The sequence below is a fragment of the Brienomyrus brachyistius genome, chromosome 4 (genome assembly GCF_023856365.1).
Source record: "Brienomyrus brachyistius isolate T26 chromosome 4, BBRACH_0.4, whole genome shotgun sequence".
Taxonomy (NCBI): Eukaryota; Metazoa; Chordata; class Actinopteri; order Osteoglossiformes; family Mormyridae; genus Brienomyrus; species Brienomyrus brachyistius.
The window spans coordinates 22058282-22075165 of NC_064536.1; the positions used below are offsets into that span (position 1 = coordinate 22058282).

The 16884-nt window shown below is 47.7% G+C and overlaps 1 protein-coding gene across 2 annotated transcripts in view; it reads right to left on the reverse strand.

Moving 5' to 3' along the window:
* Window positions 1–406: 406 nt before the first annotated feature.
* LOC125740039 (extended synaptotagmin-2-like) overlaps window positions 407–16884 on the reverse strand; it is a 34126-nt gene continuing 17648 nt past the window's right edge. The window contains exons 7-23 of one of the 2 annotated variants that reach the window (XM_049010722.1): window positions 13457–13512; window positions 10104–10224; window positions 9078–9254; window positions 8876–8958; window positions 8618–8666; window positions 8232–8321; window positions 7965–8060; window positions 6464–6520; window positions 5868–5942; window positions 5338–5424; window positions 4724–4873; window positions 3802–4313; window positions 3016–3117; window positions 2508–2639; window positions 2254–2359; window positions 2092–2141; window positions 407–1989 (exon numbers count right to left, since the gene is read on the reverse strand). In XM_049010722.1, the coding sequence (XP_048866679.1) occupies window positions 1944–1989; window positions 2092–2141; window positions 2254–2359; window positions 2508–2639; window positions 3016–3117; window positions 3802–4313; window positions 4724–4873; window positions 5338–5424; window positions 5868–5942; window positions 6464–6520; window positions 7965–8060; window positions 8232–8321; window positions 8618–8666; window positions 8876–8958; window positions 9078–9254; window positions 10104–10224; window positions 13457–13512 (1989 nt within the window). In that variant the 3' untranslated portion in view covers window positions 407–1943. The remainder of the gene's footprint in view (window positions 1990–2091; window positions 2142–2253; window positions 2360–2507; window positions 2640–3015; window positions 3118–3801; window positions 4314–4723; window positions 4874–5337; window positions 5425–5867; window positions 5943–6463; window positions 6521–7964; window positions 8061–8231; window positions 8322–8617; window positions 8667–8875; window positions 8959–9077; window positions 9255–10103; window positions 10225–13456; window positions 13513–16884) is intronic. The other variant, XM_049010723.1, reaches the window with a different exon arrangement.

The window sequence follows — 16884 nt, forward strand, 5'->3', positions numbered from 1 at the left end:
GCCAGCAGGGGGCGTGTTTGTACCATGTATTCAAATAATTCCGTATACAAATCTTATTTGTTAGTTATTTTAAAGCCTCTGTGGAATTCACGTTATGCAAGTAATATCACCATTAGTTATCATTTTACAGTGTTTTACTAATTGATTTGATACTGTACAAGTAAACAGCAATTCGAATAAAACACCGATATTTTTTCGAATGCTTATTTGTAAAGGAACACTGTTGTTTATGTTACCTAAGGCTGTTGCCATGGAGTCAACATTGGCAGGGGGTGGAGGATCAAGGCCGTAATAATACGTATTGGGGGGAGCATTGTGAGCACATCTGAATGTTGGGGGAGGGGGAGTCACTGTATATATATCATTATGGCCTTGATGTTATCCGTAGACTCACAAAACCAATGTGTATAAGCAATAGCTCTTTATTAATTAAAACATAGTCAGGTAAACATTCCCAAACACGGAATCCCTAAAAACAATCTCATGCCAAGAAGTTAAATCGTTTAAAACTCTGAATGTCACGTTTTAAGGCACAAGATAAATACAGTTCTTGCAATGCACACACAAGATAACACATACATCTCAGTATAATTTATGATTATCAAAAGAAAAGCAGACGCTCAAATATGGCACAAGGTCATGATTTAACAAATTCATTTTCAGAGTAAACCATGAAAGCGATCACAAAGTTAAGCTTGCGCTAGAAACCACTTCCCATTTCTAGCACATATCGTGTGTGGAGATGAAAGAAATATTCCATAAATTATACCTGGTGGGGAAACGAAAGAAAACAACGACACCGCGAGGGATATGTCATGCATTATGAAGTCATGCATTATGAAAACATCTGTTTATATTTATATGGGCATTTGAGCTGCTGCAGCATATTGCTTTGCCACAGCAGGGATGTCGTGTGTGATTAATAATTTTACTTTTGATTAATTTTTAAGTGCAAAGTTTTCTCATTTTAAGTCCTTTATATCTGACATGTCGAGCTAACCGCTCTGACGCGCGTTTAATCGGACGTACATAGATTTGCTAACAACATTATAGTTTTCACAAGTTTCCGAAAGCAAAATTTATAAAGATTTCTTTAAAATGTAATAATTTCTTTGGTTCCACGACATAAAAACGCCTGCTGTAAGCAATGTCACTGATAAAATAATCTCTATTATTATTATTATTACATTGTTGTGGAAAAACATTTCGACAAAGTGCAAAGAATATTCATATATCAACCCTCCTCAGCATACTGCTATCAGACAAACATTCATTAGTTCGTATTTACATCACCTACGTACTGTAGGGCACACACCACTTTTACACACTCTACAGCAGTGGTCGCCAACCGGCCGACCCCGGACCGAAACACAATTGAATCCGGACGGCATTTTTTTCGGACGCAGTGGATCTTAGCTTTGTGTTACAGATAGTATTTGGCCCACGGGGTAAATATAGTTGGGGAACTCTGCTGTACAGTTTTACTCATACTAAATACGTCATTCATCTCTGGAAGTTAGCTGATGTTCCCCCCTCGTCCTTCGTTTTGGTCCACTTAAAAAAATATACATAGACCAAAATATATTTTACATTTCAAGAAAAGGGTGAGGAAGTATCTGAAAATAATAATTTAAAAAAAAGAAAGGCTTTGTTTTAGGCACACCACACTTCGGATTTTCAAGGCACGATGACAAGCACAGACATGTTCGCTGTGCTCAACTAAGGACTCTCCCTTAAGTTTCACTCCTTCAGAAATGCACTTGTCAAATAGCAGCTTAACTGCAGTCGCTGAGGACAATAAACCAAAAATATGGGGAATCTGAGAGAAACATGGTGTGCATATTGAATAAAATAACACTACAACAACATTAATTTGTGTAATGACTGTGTACTGTAGTTCAGCCAATGGCCGGTGATGTCACTTCTCGGTCCTTCTGTGACTGCTAGGCCAGTCCCGTCGTCCCGTAGCCATCCTCAGAGAGATCGAACCTGTCAGGAGAGGCGGGAAACATTCGGGTCGGCTACCGGCCAGAATCTCTGACTACAGGAGACTCAGAACCAGACGTGATGTGGCCCCAAAGGTCTGCTTACCACTGTGTATATCCAACAAGTATGTCCTTTGATGTCAGTTCCACCAGCACCTGCCAGAGGAACAAGGTGGGGGTTATAACTTTTTAGCTGAGGTCTTAGTCTTAGGTGGGGGGCGGGGGGTGGGGGGTGGAGTTTACGATCATTGGATGAACCAGGACAAACCTTCCCCAGGAGACCTTTATGTTTGGGCAGGATGCCCCCCCCATTCTTCACGGTCACGTCCAGAATCCTCTTGTACAGCTCCGTCTGAGGAACGCTGAACTCGAACCTGCTGGCACAAGGCAAAGCCTTGAGTGCTGGACGTCACAGTGTCCCTCCTCCCGTCCCGGCACAGAGAGACTGCTCTCCGGACTCCACCCCTACGGTCCGGGGCACCTAATGTCGTGCAGCACCAAGACCAAGCTGGCGGTACTCACGTTTGGTCGTACACGGGGTTCTGGGTCTTCTTCATGGTCCTGGTCTTCCTTCTCCCAGACCTGCTTTTGTTTGGCAGCAGGTAGAGCCGTACGTAAGGGTCTGACCCGTCTTTGTTGAATGGGATGAGGTTTCTGTCATCGGGAATGCAGGAAGTCAGAGACCTGAGCAAGACCCACGATCTCAAGAACAGTGTTAACAAATAGAATACGGATAGATGTAGGGACTTAGTCTGTGTAATGTGACTATTCAACTCCACTTGAGAGAGTCTGAATCTTCAGGGACGTTTTTGAGATTACAGTTCCAGTAGTCTGTGTTCGTATGCGTGTGTGTGTGTGAGAGAGAGAGAGAGAGAGAGTGCCTAGCACTCTCACACATCTTGACTTTGGATAGGTGCTAACATACTGATTAATACCGAAGTGCTGGAATTTCCATGCCTGCTCACAATGTGAATTCAGAGGTGGACACTGATTGGTTGAATCGGATCACATGGCGGGTGATGTGACTGACCGGCAGCAGTGCAGCACCACTATAAGCTGGTTTCTTTGTGCGCTGTGCCTCAGCGTCATCTGAACCTGACCCAGCGGGGTGTCGCCAAGGTCAACGCCGCCACTGTGGGGACAACGAAGAGTCAGCAGACCAGGCTCGAAAAGGAATTAAACCCAATCTCATGACTGAGCTGCTGAAAATCATTCAGCTTTGTAAAACTGATAAAATATCACAAAGGAACTAAAAAATTACACTGAAAATTGTTACTATATACAGCATCAGTCAAACATCTGGACACACCGACTGAAAATCATTTGTTTTTCAACAAGATAAGATGCCTAAGCATATCTCAAGGTTTCGAAAGTACCCAGATGGAGTGCTGTTACAGACGACCTGCCTGCCACAATCCCCCAACCTAAACCCTACAGAGCTCTTTGGGATGAGGTGGATTGACAAGTAAGAGCAAGGTGGCCAACTTGTGCCCAGAACTTGTGGAAACTCCTTGAGGACAGTTGGAAAAGCGATCCAGGTGGCTACATCTGGAAGCTGCTTGAAAGAATGCCAAGAGTCTACAATGCTGCCATTGAATCAAAAGGGGCTGTTTCGAAGAGTCAGAAATCTGAGATATTTAACGCTTCTCTCAGTCATTGTATATTGTGATGTATATTATTTTATTGCCTCAAGGCCTTTTACTATGAGATGAATAAAGGAAATAAAGACAAATGCATTAAAACATGTGTGTCCAGACTATTGACAGGTACTGCATATGAGTTGGGGGGTGACAGTGCCTCCTGGTGGTGAACTCACTTCTGCAGTTGGTACAGCCTTCGCTTGAGCTCCTGTGCAGCGACGGGCAGGGAGATGTCGGAGGCGATACTGGCTGAGGAGCCCTTGTAGTGTCTTGAGAGGGTCAGGTTTGAGGTGCTGAGACCCCCACGGCTCATCCTGGAAAAGCTCCCGTGCCGGGGGAGTTCCATGTGGGGGGCTGGCGCCAGCACTGGCAATGGCACCGGCAGCTCAGAGGTTGACATGGGGGCAGGGCCTGGAGATGCAGCACTGGACATGCTCTTGGGGGCGGGGCCAGGGGGTGCGATACTGGACACGCTCTCAGGCGCGGGGCCTGGGGATGCAACATTGGGTATGCCCTTGGAGGCGGGGCCTTGGGGTACAGCATTGGAGACACCCTTAGGGGCGGGGCCTGGGATTGTGGCATTGGGCACGCCCTTGTGGGTGGGGCTGGCAGGTGCCCCGGCACTGGCCTTCTTCACTTGCACGGAGGAAGGATGGTCTGGCAGACTGTCCTTCTCCAGGGCCAGGACCTGTCAGGCACAGATATATGAGACAGACAGGCACTCACAGTCAGAAGATACCATCTGCAGGAGCCCAGGGAGCCTGGAGCGCTGATGATCTGACTGCGGCAGACCTTGTACCTGGAGGTTGTGGTTTCACATCCCGAGATGCAGCCTGAAGCCCTTCAAACCCCAGGTACTACCGCTGCGCGTAATTTAATCTCAGAACCAATAACCCTCAACAGGTTTCTACCAAGATACTTAGTAGTAAACATCTATTGACATTTTGGTAACAATTGCTGGTTTCTATGTCATCCCTTCCTAAATGTACCCCTGCCTTGCACTCCCAGGACTCTGTACTGGAATAGCAGCTGGAAGATGGATGGGTGTTATAGTCATCTCTGGTATTAGCAGGGCTATGGCCAGACAGTAGGCCTCACCTTCAGCGCTATCTTCAGCTTGAGGGTGCTGTTGGGCCCGGAGTTCTTCAGGGGGAAGGACTGATCCAACAGCATGTCCTCAGCCTGCAGCAGCTCGGTCAGGGGCATCGTCAGTGTACCCAGAGAGGATTTGTGCTTGTCATCTTTTACCTGGGGAAAGGACCGGGGAGGTCACAGTGACTCTGCATTCACGTGGAGGGTAAGAGCATTAAGGGTAAGGAAGATGCTCTTAGCTACTGTGCGTTTCAGTGTGGCTCAGTGGAGAAGAATGAAGACCAATAAAGGACACTGTGGGTCAAAGCAGAGGACTATAACAGAGCGTATGTTGATGTTGGTCAACATGGTTCACTAGGGGTCTCTGTGGGCCTGTCAATGTAGGGCACCAGTTCTAGTCCTAGAGAGCCAACACAGTTTGCCGATTTTCCTATTCAAACACATCTTATACAGCTAATTACCAAGTTTAGTAGGTGTCTTTGAACAGGAAAATCTGCAAGCTGCACTGGATTCTGGCCCTCCTGCACTGGATTTGGGGAACCCTCAGGTGGCAAGAAGTTGGTGTAGTGCAGTGCAGGCCAGCGCAGGCTGGTGGTGGCTATCATGTGACAGGAACCTACCTCGACCTTGAGCTCCTGAATGAGAGGGTTGTGGATAAGGAAGGAAAAGGACTCCTCCCAGACCGGCTCACTGGTCTTGTAGCGGATCTGTGGAGGCAGACATGAGCGTTTCAGAGGCACACTGGAGCGGCAGCGAAATATGAGCGCTTCATTATCCATTAGCGGAGCACTGGCCGCGATTACATGGCGGTGTGATGGCCTCCTTCTCCTACAAACATCCTCATCCATCGATTACAGGTCTAACATATAAAGGGATATTTGCCTTAGGAGGCATAGGAGCCGCTCCGATCCTCCTTCTACGCACAGATGTGTGGGAGAATCAGTGACAGTATGATCGACGGACACGAATTCCCACTAAGTCTAAAAAGCTTGATTCACACAATCCTGTATCTTGCACCTATTATAATTGCGATTGAGAGACTTTCTTTCTTTAAGGGTGAGTATGGTGCTGAGTCGAACAGAGGCCCAGAAGGGGCTCCAGACCCGGAGCTGACCCAGGGGCCCGTGTGTGACCAGACTGGCCTGCTCACCTTGCTCTCCTGCTTCTTCTTGCCAACGTAGAACTGCACATAGGGGCTCGGCTCGCTGTGCGCCTTCTTGCCCAGCTGAGGAGATCGAACAGAAAGATGAGGGGGAGGTGAGTGAGGCCTGGTGGGGGATGGGAGGGGGAGGCGGGGGCTTGCGTGCAGCGAGTGGCCCGTGCGAGAGAATGCGTGGATGTGCTTGGTCAGTTGGAGCGCTGGAGATCCCAAACAGGCGTTCTAGGCCACACCTAGAACCGCTGCAGGGGTGATGCTGGGGGTCGCTGCTCTGTTCCAGTCACACTGCGTGAGTGCTGCCGCGACTCAGGAAAGTTAATCAGGTTATGCACTCCTTATGTGCCTTACGTTTAAAAGAATCCTGTCTAGTATTTCGAAGCAGAAATCTGACGTTTTAGTGGAATTTTTTTAGTAGGTATTTATTCAACGTTTCAGCAAATGGGCGTTAAGTGGGGCTCGTGTCACTCCACACAGCAGGCCAATGAGAAAGCGAGGAGAGCATGCAGCACGCCAATCAGACGGGAGTCGGGGCATGCAGTGGGCGGGCTCTCTCTGGACGCGGGCTGGATACTTGGCGAGCACATTACCTTTAGGGTGTCGACACCCAGCTTCAGCCCATCGGGGCTAAACTCTAGTGGGTTCCGCTTGTTGGACAGGAGAGAACGGACATGGCGGGTTACTCGAGACAGAAGTGCACACAGGATTGTGGTTTCGCTGCTCCCCACAGTTGCTGGACACTCTTACTCTTGGCCCCCTCTCCTGGAAATTGGGAGATAACGTCGGCTCTCTGCTGTTCCAGGAGCTGAGCTCCCATGAACTTCACTGATGGACACCTGACTGCCTGCTAATGACCCCATCGCCACAGTGAAAGGCTCTGGCTGGCAAGACCTTCACATTTTGACTCTTGTGTTTAAACGGGACAGAGCCCGAGGCTGCGAGTTGTAGAGGGGGGCATGTTTTTCTCCTGGTTGTTGCAACAAATTAAAAAATAACTTAGTTATCACGATTTTTCATTGTGATGAAGTTTTGCGTGTGGATTACACATGCCTTCCAGGGCTCAGAAGTCTTTCATGCTCATTCGAAATAAAACTCCCCTTAAGATATAAAGCATTTTCTGTACTCCGAGTAGCAAAAAAAAAGATAATTCAAAATGTTTTCTTTATTTTTAACTATTACAGGTACATGGCTCAGCCAAGCACGTCGGACAGCACTGTTTCATGGTAAAATTCCAGTTCAAAGTGGTCTTCCGTGCAAGACAAATAGGAAATTCTCTGCCAGATTTGAAAATATAATAACCCAGCAGCATTTTGTGATGTAGGTAGGGCCCCAACAATGACCCCACCCCCCTAAATTCAGCCCCGGACACGACGACCGCATTCATGCAATGAAGAGAGGATTGAGAGCAAATATCAGCAGGAAGGCGATGCGTGACTCTTGTACACTTCATGTTAGATTTCATTCATGGTGAAGTGGTAGGAGGAGCTAATGAAAACGACAAACATTAGTCGTATGTTCGCTTCCTGTTTTGGGATGAGACATTGGGAAGGGGGGGGGGTATTTTGAAAGGGGAAACACTGTATGATGAAGGGTGGGCCTGCAGGGTCATGTTTTAGCAGAAGTGGGACAGCAATGGGGAAGGATGATGGCAGAGGAACAGGAGGGGCCACACCGCTCAAATCCCACCCTGGGCACTGCTGTTGAGCCCTTAGGCTAACGCTGCTGCTCTAGCATAATTTGGTCATTGTTTCGTATGAGCTCGCCCAGCCTGTGTGAGCTTTTTGTCCTTCACACTCTTAGCTTCATAGCAATAACACCTCTATTATGTGACCTGAGCAGTGATCGTGCAGTGAAAGACCCTCCGGTTTAAAATAAATAATGCCTTGTCTGACAAATGTGCTTTGCCGTCATCATTAATATTATTATCGTTATTCCAAAACGCAGGCGGGGCGACGCCACACATGCATCCTGGTCACATGACCACAGCCGGGTACCGCACACGTTTCCCATAATGCATCTGGCTAGCTAGTCTGGGTTTGAGGCATTTGATAGGGTTCACCTAGCAGCCAAGGCTGGGAGCCAAGAGCATACCGGAAGCTTCCTGGCCGAGTCCAGGTATGTCACCAGCAGACAAGACGAGAGGCCCTCGGTGGACTGGATCCGATCCGCCTTCACACTGGTCAGGACCTGTGGAGATACAGATATAGGCAACGTGGCTGGTTAGGCTTAATTACAGCACTAGTACTTGAATGAGATCAGCTGAACTACTGAAACTTAGTAGAGGGGTACAGTATATTAAGATCAGGAAGATGAAACAAGCATGAGAAGAAACAGAGGAAGAGCTGCTTTATCTCCCACCTGATCCAGCTTCTCGGGGGAGGACAGTAGGGACAGCCACTCCAGTTTCAGGTGCAGCTTCCCAGTGATGACCTCTTCCAGCGTGAACCACTAAGGGGCGACAGAATCTGATCACATTTTCCTATCCCTGTCCTAAAGTTTGCAATGGCCTGTCCTTACGTATAAACATTACCATACCTACACAGGTTAATCCCTAGGGACTGTCACAGGGTTACTCATATTGAAAGGCCGAACAGTTTCAGTAAGAAAGTAAAGTATGAAGAAGATTGTAGGGGGAAATGCTGGGCTGGAAAGCCCAGATACTGCTGGGTCAAAACCCTGGATTGACTCTGGACCGATAATGTCAGCTGAGCCTGATAGGCACGTCCACAGTCAGCGGGGCCTACCTCATCCACTTTTTGTTCCTTCTGCACCTCGTCTATGTCAATCATCAGGCTGTAATAACAGACACAAATAGCAAGCATGCTGGATATGGTGACAACTTCATACGTCCCTCAGAGGGTCAGAAACAAGTGCCATCCCCCCCCCCCACCGTTTATGATAGCTTTTGTCACATCCTGTATGAATTACAGTAACTTCAAAAAAAGGCACCTAGGGCCCATAAAAATAGCACCCCCCCACATGTAGCTTCTGACAATCCGCACCTCCCCAGGAAGTCATCCTTGTCTGGGTCTTCGTCATACAGCTCGATGTCTATGTTCTGACCCGACTGGTCGTACACCAAGATCTGAAGGTAACCGTACACACAACAAACCATGTTAAAATCTGCCTCCCCCCAGGGTCCCAAACATCAGGTCCTAACTGCTCAGCCAAGCTTAAACTGACCAAGTCGGAGTAACTTCCTACCTCAAAGATCTCGTTCCACTTGGGGTTGAGGTTCTCCTTGATGGTCTTGCTCTGGAAGACTTGGTTTCCGATCCGGATGACCCCGTAGGGGTCCGACTTCCCCTTGATGAGCCCCCCCAGGTATGTGTCCTTTCCCTCTAGGTCTTGGGCCTCCACAAAATGTATTCTCAGGACACCCTGTGCAGACACCCCAGGGGTCGATCATTTTGAGCTAAACTAATATCAATATAATGTTTTACACATAGATGATTACAGTAGGGCCACAGATTCATTGTGTGCCATTCATCCATCCATCCATCCATCTTCCAAACCGCTTATCCTACTGGGTCGCGGGGGGTCCGGAGCCTATCCCGGAAGCAATGGGCACGAGGCAGGGAACAACCCAGGATGGGGGGCCAGCCCATCACAGGGTGTGCCATTCAGTTGCACCATTTTCAGTTCAATATGTACAATGAAACAAATGAATACATTGTTTCACACTGGAGAAACTTAAATTCACAAGTAGAAGTTCAATGCAGAAACCATTATGCTAATTGTGACTGTGAGATGGTTACAATGAACGCTAGTTACATTATTCAATTGTGTAATTACCATTATACCCCTAATGAACAGTAATGTTTTTTCCCTCAATGGCCTGAGTTAAAATAAACAAAGATCTTCATCGAAGAAAATTTTTTATCACAGTTCTTGAAACATTGACATATAAAATTTTACAATAATTTTGATTTGAAGCAGTAAATCATTTCTGTTGAATTTCCTATTCAATATCAAGGTCAATATGCGTCTGTGAACTGGTCTGGATCTATCTCTCTATAAAAATGCCACAGCACTATACCTCTGCATATTTCCACGTATATCACGGAGTCCATCTGTGAGTGATTTTCAGTTACAGAACACCTGCATTGAGGGAAATGTCTCGCCTGAACCCAGACAGCAATACCCAGAGGCAGGGTGGGGTTTGGTGGGGGGGGGGGGCTCAACAGGGCAAGGCGGGGTTCAGAGGGGCACACACCACCTCCCACCCACCTTAGGCATGGGGAAGCGCAGTCGCTGCAGCTCGTCTTTGCCCACCAGGGGGATGGTGATGCGGTTGGGCAGCACCAGGTTGCTGTAGATGATGTCCTGGATCAGGCCGTCACACAGGCCACTGGAGGGAATCACAGAACAAGGATTAGCATCCCATCTAGGGGGAAACGTCCACTGAGGGAAATAGCTGTGCCTGGGCTGAAAGGGCTACTGAACTGACAGACGGGAGAGGAAAACACAGAGGGACTCATTATACATCACAGAGGCGTAACCAAGGTCACACACACAAGCCACAGTAAATAGCCCTAACAGCATTACTGTAACTTTCAGACCTGGGCCAACAGCCTTAAGGGGACCAGAGCCCCCAAGGCCCCAGTACAAACCAGTACAGCGTCTTTTGGAATAACTGGGACCAGTGTGGAACCATACATCCAGGTATGTAGCACGTTTCAGCGAATCTCCCAAGCAGTGTGTTGCATAACTGAGGGCAGGTAATCCATTTAAGGCATTTTTTGCTTTTTTTCTATTACAAGTCATGCCAACCCCCCCCCCCCCCCCCCAGTTATATAATGAGTAATGCTGTGTCAGCAGCATGCGGTGGGACAGACTGAGTGTGTGTGTGTTTGTGTGTGTGTGTGTGTGGGGGGGGGGGGGGGGGGGGTGAGGTCATCCTGCGAAATTGCCCTTCTGTCTCCTAGCACCTTAGCCGTATCTCCGGCAGCAATGGTGCCCTGCCATTGGCCGGAGCCAGAGTCATCTTTCGGGCGGTGCAACTAGTGTGGCCGCAGTGGGCCCCGACCACTACAGGGCCCCGCTAAAAATAGAAACTTCCCATGATAATGATGGGATAAATACGTTTTTCTCATTGATTGTACAAACGATGCAGTCACATTTCACCTGAATGTGTCATTTTGTTGAACATTAGGGCTGTAACGAAACAGTGGGGGGAAAGTTCCTGGGGAGGGGGAAAGTTAGGATGGTTGTGAGGAACATAACTGCATTGGTCTCAATTGAGGGGGCCAGTGTCAAAGGATTTCATGGGGCCCAAAATCTCTAGCTTTACCCCTGGAAACACGTATTCATTGTGCACTGTTGGGTACATAATTTTTCGTTTGGTATGCACAATGAAACAAATTAATGTGGATGATGTGGATTAAGGTGGATGATCAACACAGAAATGTTATGCTAATCGTGGCTGTGAGTTGGTCATGGCTAATGCTGGTTACAGTCAGTCATAACCGGCGGTTTGGGAACAATTCTGCGTTAGGGTTGCTATTCAGACGTGTTGACAAACATACTACAATTGGATTGCAACTGTACCTAATTGTCTGCGTGCAGTTTTAATAATAAATAATTCCCAAATTCTATTTTCCCTACTGTACCGAAATTTCACCGAACTGCGAACCCTAAACTGAAGCTCGTACTGTACTAGATTTTATGTATCATTATGTATCACCCCTACTAAATACACACTGGAAATGCACTTAGTCTAAATCCTGTCTTGGACATGTGATCACATAGCTTAGGCTAACGTAACCACACCACTATTTGGCGCTAGCTAATCAGAAAGGTCACGCTATAGACTGACAGTGATCGGTTACGTCTTTTTCTCCATCACAGTTGTAATCTATATCACATTGACCAAGCTGTAGCAGCCATAATGATTTCCATTACTTGGTTTATTTTGCTCTCAGCTGGGGCCCCAAATAAGTCAGCCTACCTGTCCAGATTTCAATAGCATAAAAATACTCCCGTTGGCCATTAGGGGGAAGCAGAATGTATAGACATAGTGTCCTCTACAAAACACTTTACTACAGCAGGGCAGATCGTGGGCCAAAGGACTGAGATCCACAGCAGAAAGCGGTACGGCATGAATCACGAGGTCAAACACGCTGCCGAGAGGATCTGCTCTAGTAAATTAAAGTGTAGATACTACATAAAAGTAGCTTTGTGTACAAGCATCTGCAAAGCAAATGGAATGTAAATCACTCCTTGTTTCCTTTTTCATGTGGGTCTGCGCTATTTTCGCTTGCCTCACCTCTCATGATCACTTTCGCTACAAGCCGGAATAAAGGGGCCAGTGAATCGCGAGAAAGGGAAGAGCACCTTTCTATCAAAATGGGTCAGAATGGACCGAGCCAAGCTGAACTGGGAACAACCCAGGAACAGGAAACAGAGCCTCCCACAGAAGGCTGGGTAGTGGGTGGGGCCAACACAGGTTTGTGGACTGCCCCCCTCCCCCCTCGCCCCCCTGCAGACGGAGTCACGGCCACAGGACAAGATTAGCAAGCCAAAGGTTCGAGTCACATCACAGCAACACAAAGATTTTGCAAGAGAACTTGGTAAAGAATTCCTTTTGGTAAAAAAAAAAAAAACTAGAAAACATGAAATGTATTTAGAATCCATCCATCCATCCATCCATTTTCCAAACCGCTTATCCTATTGGGTCGCGGGGGGTCCGGAGCCTATCCCGGAAACAATGGGCACGAGGCAGGGAACAACCCAGGATGGGGGGCCAGCCCATCGCAGGGCACACTCACACACCATGCTCTCACACATGCACACCTACGGGCAATTCAGCAACTCCAATTAGCCTCAGCATGTTTTTGGACTGTGGGGGGAAACCGGAGTACCCGGAGGAAACCCCACGACGACATGGGGAGAACATGCAAACTCCACACACATGTGACCCAGGCGGAGACTCGAACCCGGGTCCCAGAGGTGTGAGGCAACAGTGCTAACCACTGCACCACCATGCCGCCCCGTATTTAGAATCCTTCAGATGGAAAAGGACCTCAGTCACACCAATGGAAGTCTGACCAATCAGGCATATGCAGCAGCTCAGTTGCCCCGATGGCAACTTGACCAATTACATGCAGACAGGAGCTCAGTCACCCCCAACTGCAGCCTTTGACCAATCAAGTGTGAGCAGGTGCTTGGTCATCTGACAGCAGCCCCTGACCAATAGGGTGCAGGCAGGAGCTCGGTCATCCCAACGGCAGCCTCCGACAAATCAGGCCCAGGTGGGCACTCAGTCACCCCGATAGCAGCCAGACAAATCAGAAGCAGGTGGAAGCTTGATCACCCTTATAGCAGCCCTTGACCAATCAGGCTCAGGCAGGTTTTTGGTCACCCCAATGGCAGCCCCTGATGTGACTGACACTATTGCATATATACACCTGAAGCTAAGTGCAAACACTAACCTTTAAGCATCATGTATAAAACAATTTTACTCCAGACATGCTTTAATAAGCCTAGCAGTTCTGTAATGGTCATTGACATTTATTTTGTGTTTGAGGCATGTCTGCATAGGTAAATTAACAGGAAAACAGGTAAAAATGAAACTAACTTACTTTATCCCAGGAATATCCAGCATGTTTGTAAGGCCTGTCCAGTTGATGTCTAGTAACTGAATGAAAGAGAGAGAGAAAGCATGCTTTAGTCCTTCCCATGGGATCTTTTAGCCCAATAATCAATAATGCAGAGGACCTGCTTTCCTTAACAGAGGCTAATGAGGACAGACAGCGGCATCCCTGTAACTCACGCGCTGGGGCCTATGCGAATAGGGAGCACGCCACACTGCAACGGCGAGCCGAACCGCTCGGTCAAGGGTTACAAAGTGACAGCTGCGTGGCTAAACAAGGGCAGAGGCTCCATGCTTACAAGTAAACATCAACCAGAAACAAGGAGACTTTTTGTAGCGTTCCTCCCTAGAACTCCAAATGCTCCACACCTCCTTTCAAGATGCAGACGGTCACTTCCATGCTTTTGAAGAAGAAATATGTATATATATACAGCAGGCTTTCTGGTTTCAGGAACCACCCAACAGAGCTATGGGCTCCACCCGCACAAGTGGAGGGCAGGGTCGAAAGGGTGTCAGGTGACAATCTTGGGGAATCCTCCCATCCAATCAGAAGTCTCGTCCAATCAGAAGCCCCGTTCAAACCACACTGCCGTCTTTCTGCCACAGGTTTCCCCAGTAAGCTACTAGATTTTGATGCCGTAAGCCCATGTGTCAGGTACACAGCAGGGCGACTGTTCCAAAAGGAAAAATAAATCTAAATTTAAAAAGGCCCTTGACAGAAAGCAGACTATAGGTGTACCCAAGGTCAACATGTGTGCCTCATAACCTCGCTCTGGAATACTCTCAGTTGTAATGAGGACCTTTGTACATATTTCCCTGTCCCAGCCCACCTGAGCAGGAATAACGAAATGAGGCGAAGCATTCAGTTACCACCTGGCCATTAGCTAAAAGCTGTCTGTAAAGATCCTTTAGATTTAAATAAGAGTTATTGTCATACTGCAAAACATAAGGTAAAGAGATATTGCAGTTTCTCTGGAAGTCTGGTACAGATATAGTGTGATATAGATAGAGGCGATTCTAGGGACTCTGGGGGGGCTTAGGCAAAAATCCCATGGGGCCCTCCAACTACCCCTCCCCCCAGCATGGTAACATTTATTACCTTCATTTTACTGTGAAGTGTAAATGTATAATATCAAGTAAGAATTTAATAAACACAATTTGACTTTTGTGAAAAACAAAGAATACACATATAACGCAGATTTGTCACTGCATTGTGCTGTGCAATTGACCGCCCTGCCCGCCCTCGCCCGCCCTGCCAACCCTGCCCACCCTGCCTGTCCTGTTGCTGTGCCTTTGGGTTCAGCAACAGTACAGGGTTCGACCATAAGTAATAAAAGAATAAATAAAGGTCAGTAAAAAGAAACGTTTACGGACCAGAAGAGCAGGCCGTGGATGGAATTTCTGTGAGAAACACTGAGGAGCGTTTTATTAAAAAAACAAGAAAAAACCATTCTGGCCTTTGCTCCGCCCACAGGTCAGCAGGTCAGGGATGGGGGGCGGGGTCATTTACGGAGCATGGGCCTCGGGGCTGCGCCGAGACTTTCTGAGAGACAGGTACTCAAAGGTTAAGAAAAGAGCACTCAGTAATTTTAAAGCCGATGCACAAGTTCACATTAAATAGCTCTGGCTAAACGGCCCCCCCTCTGCACACGCCTGCTGGGGCTTCCCTGTCAAGATTCCCACTTTACTGCTACACAGGTGCAGTAATTCTGAATAAACTAAACAATAATAATAGCGATTTGGTTGACGCAGGTCTAGTTCCATAGCTACAGAGACATGCACAGTGCCGCCCTGCTGAATGATTACACAAGGAGCCAATCACAACGCAGCCTCGCAAATGACTGGCACCGTCCGGCAGGCCCAGTTCTAGCCACTGGCCCTTTTCATGCTGCACCTGCCGGATCAGCTGACAGGAGCAGGATGAGTCACATGACGCTCCCAGAAGTGCAGCCTAGGCATGAGGCTCAAATATAAAACCGTATGCAGATTTCGTCAAATTAAAAATCTGTAGTTGCTACACTTTGCCCATTTAGACTTTCACTATAAAAGCACTGTTAGAGCAGGGTGTATATACACGCACGCTCTTAATTTGCATACTGCCTGCCCCCTGCTCCAATTACAGAACCTCCTGGCTGTTCAGGATTAACCCTGTGTTGTGCAGGGACGCGAACCCCGAGCAGGCAGAAGAGGCCGACGTCACCTGAAGCCTATTCACTGGGGCGGGGCTCTACCAGCAGGACCTGTGAGCCTCTGGGTGTTTTCCTGGAACGCTGCCTCGCTTCTGCACCTGTTGACATTTCCCCAGTGCGAGTCACAAGGCTGAGCGTCACCCTCTGCCCGCCCGCCTGCCTGCCAAGGCCTGTCACTCTCTCAGGTACGGGACACGCACCTGTAAACCTGTACGTACCTGTGTGTATCGCCGCATTCACCTATATGTGAGAGTAACAGGTGGAGCAGCTTTTTAACATTCTACATGCAGCTCTGGAAAAACTCCAGAGACGACAGCAAAATGTTCTGTCTCACTCATTTCTCAATTTATGGGTTTGTTTCTTGGTAAAGTATGCATTTTCTTTTGCAAACTCCAGGTTCCTGGTGCTTCACTGATTCTAATAAATGAAGGGCTTCTTTCTTGCTTTGTGGGACTTCAGTCCTGCTTTTAGGAGCCTGATGTGAACTGTCCTAGCAGTGCACTTCACACCTGCACTTAATGTTTCCCATTCCTTTTAAAGGTCACTTGATGTCATCCTACGATTCATGAGAAACTGTCAGATAAGTTAACGGTCATCTCTGGCTGGTTTCTGGTTCTTCCCAGTGTCTCCTGCTTCACATTATTCTTTTTTTGAGCCTGGAAGCAGCCTGCAGTTCAGTGCAGCCTTCTGCCAGCAGAACCAGGGTTAAGGCAAGATTTAAAAAATGCAGATTTGTTTAAAAACACAGAGTGCTCTCTTAATTCTTTTTCCAGAGCTATTTTAAGAAAGGCAAGATAGAAAAGCTATCTTAAAATAAACAAAAGAAAACAGGCTAAAGCATTGAGAAACAGGGACAGTTTCAATGTAATGCCAGCTGATGCTACTGCTTATACACCAGCGAAGCAGATGCTAAGCTAAATGCTAACCGGAGTCCGAACACCAGATTGCGGGTCTGCATGGGGCCTCGGTGTGGAGAGCAGGACCAGACTGGGGCAGGAGGCGGGTCCTGCACATGACCCAGTGGGACAGGGGGTCAGGAACAGATATAGTCCTGGAGGCTGAAACAATTTAGCAACTTCAATTCAACTGAACATGCTTTGGACGTTGGGCGGGAAACCGGAGAACCCAGATGAAAACGGTAAGCTAACGTTGCTATATAAACAGGGAATGGACAATGGAACTGAAACATCTGGTTTTAAACCACAGATACAAGTCCTGCACAGTGGCC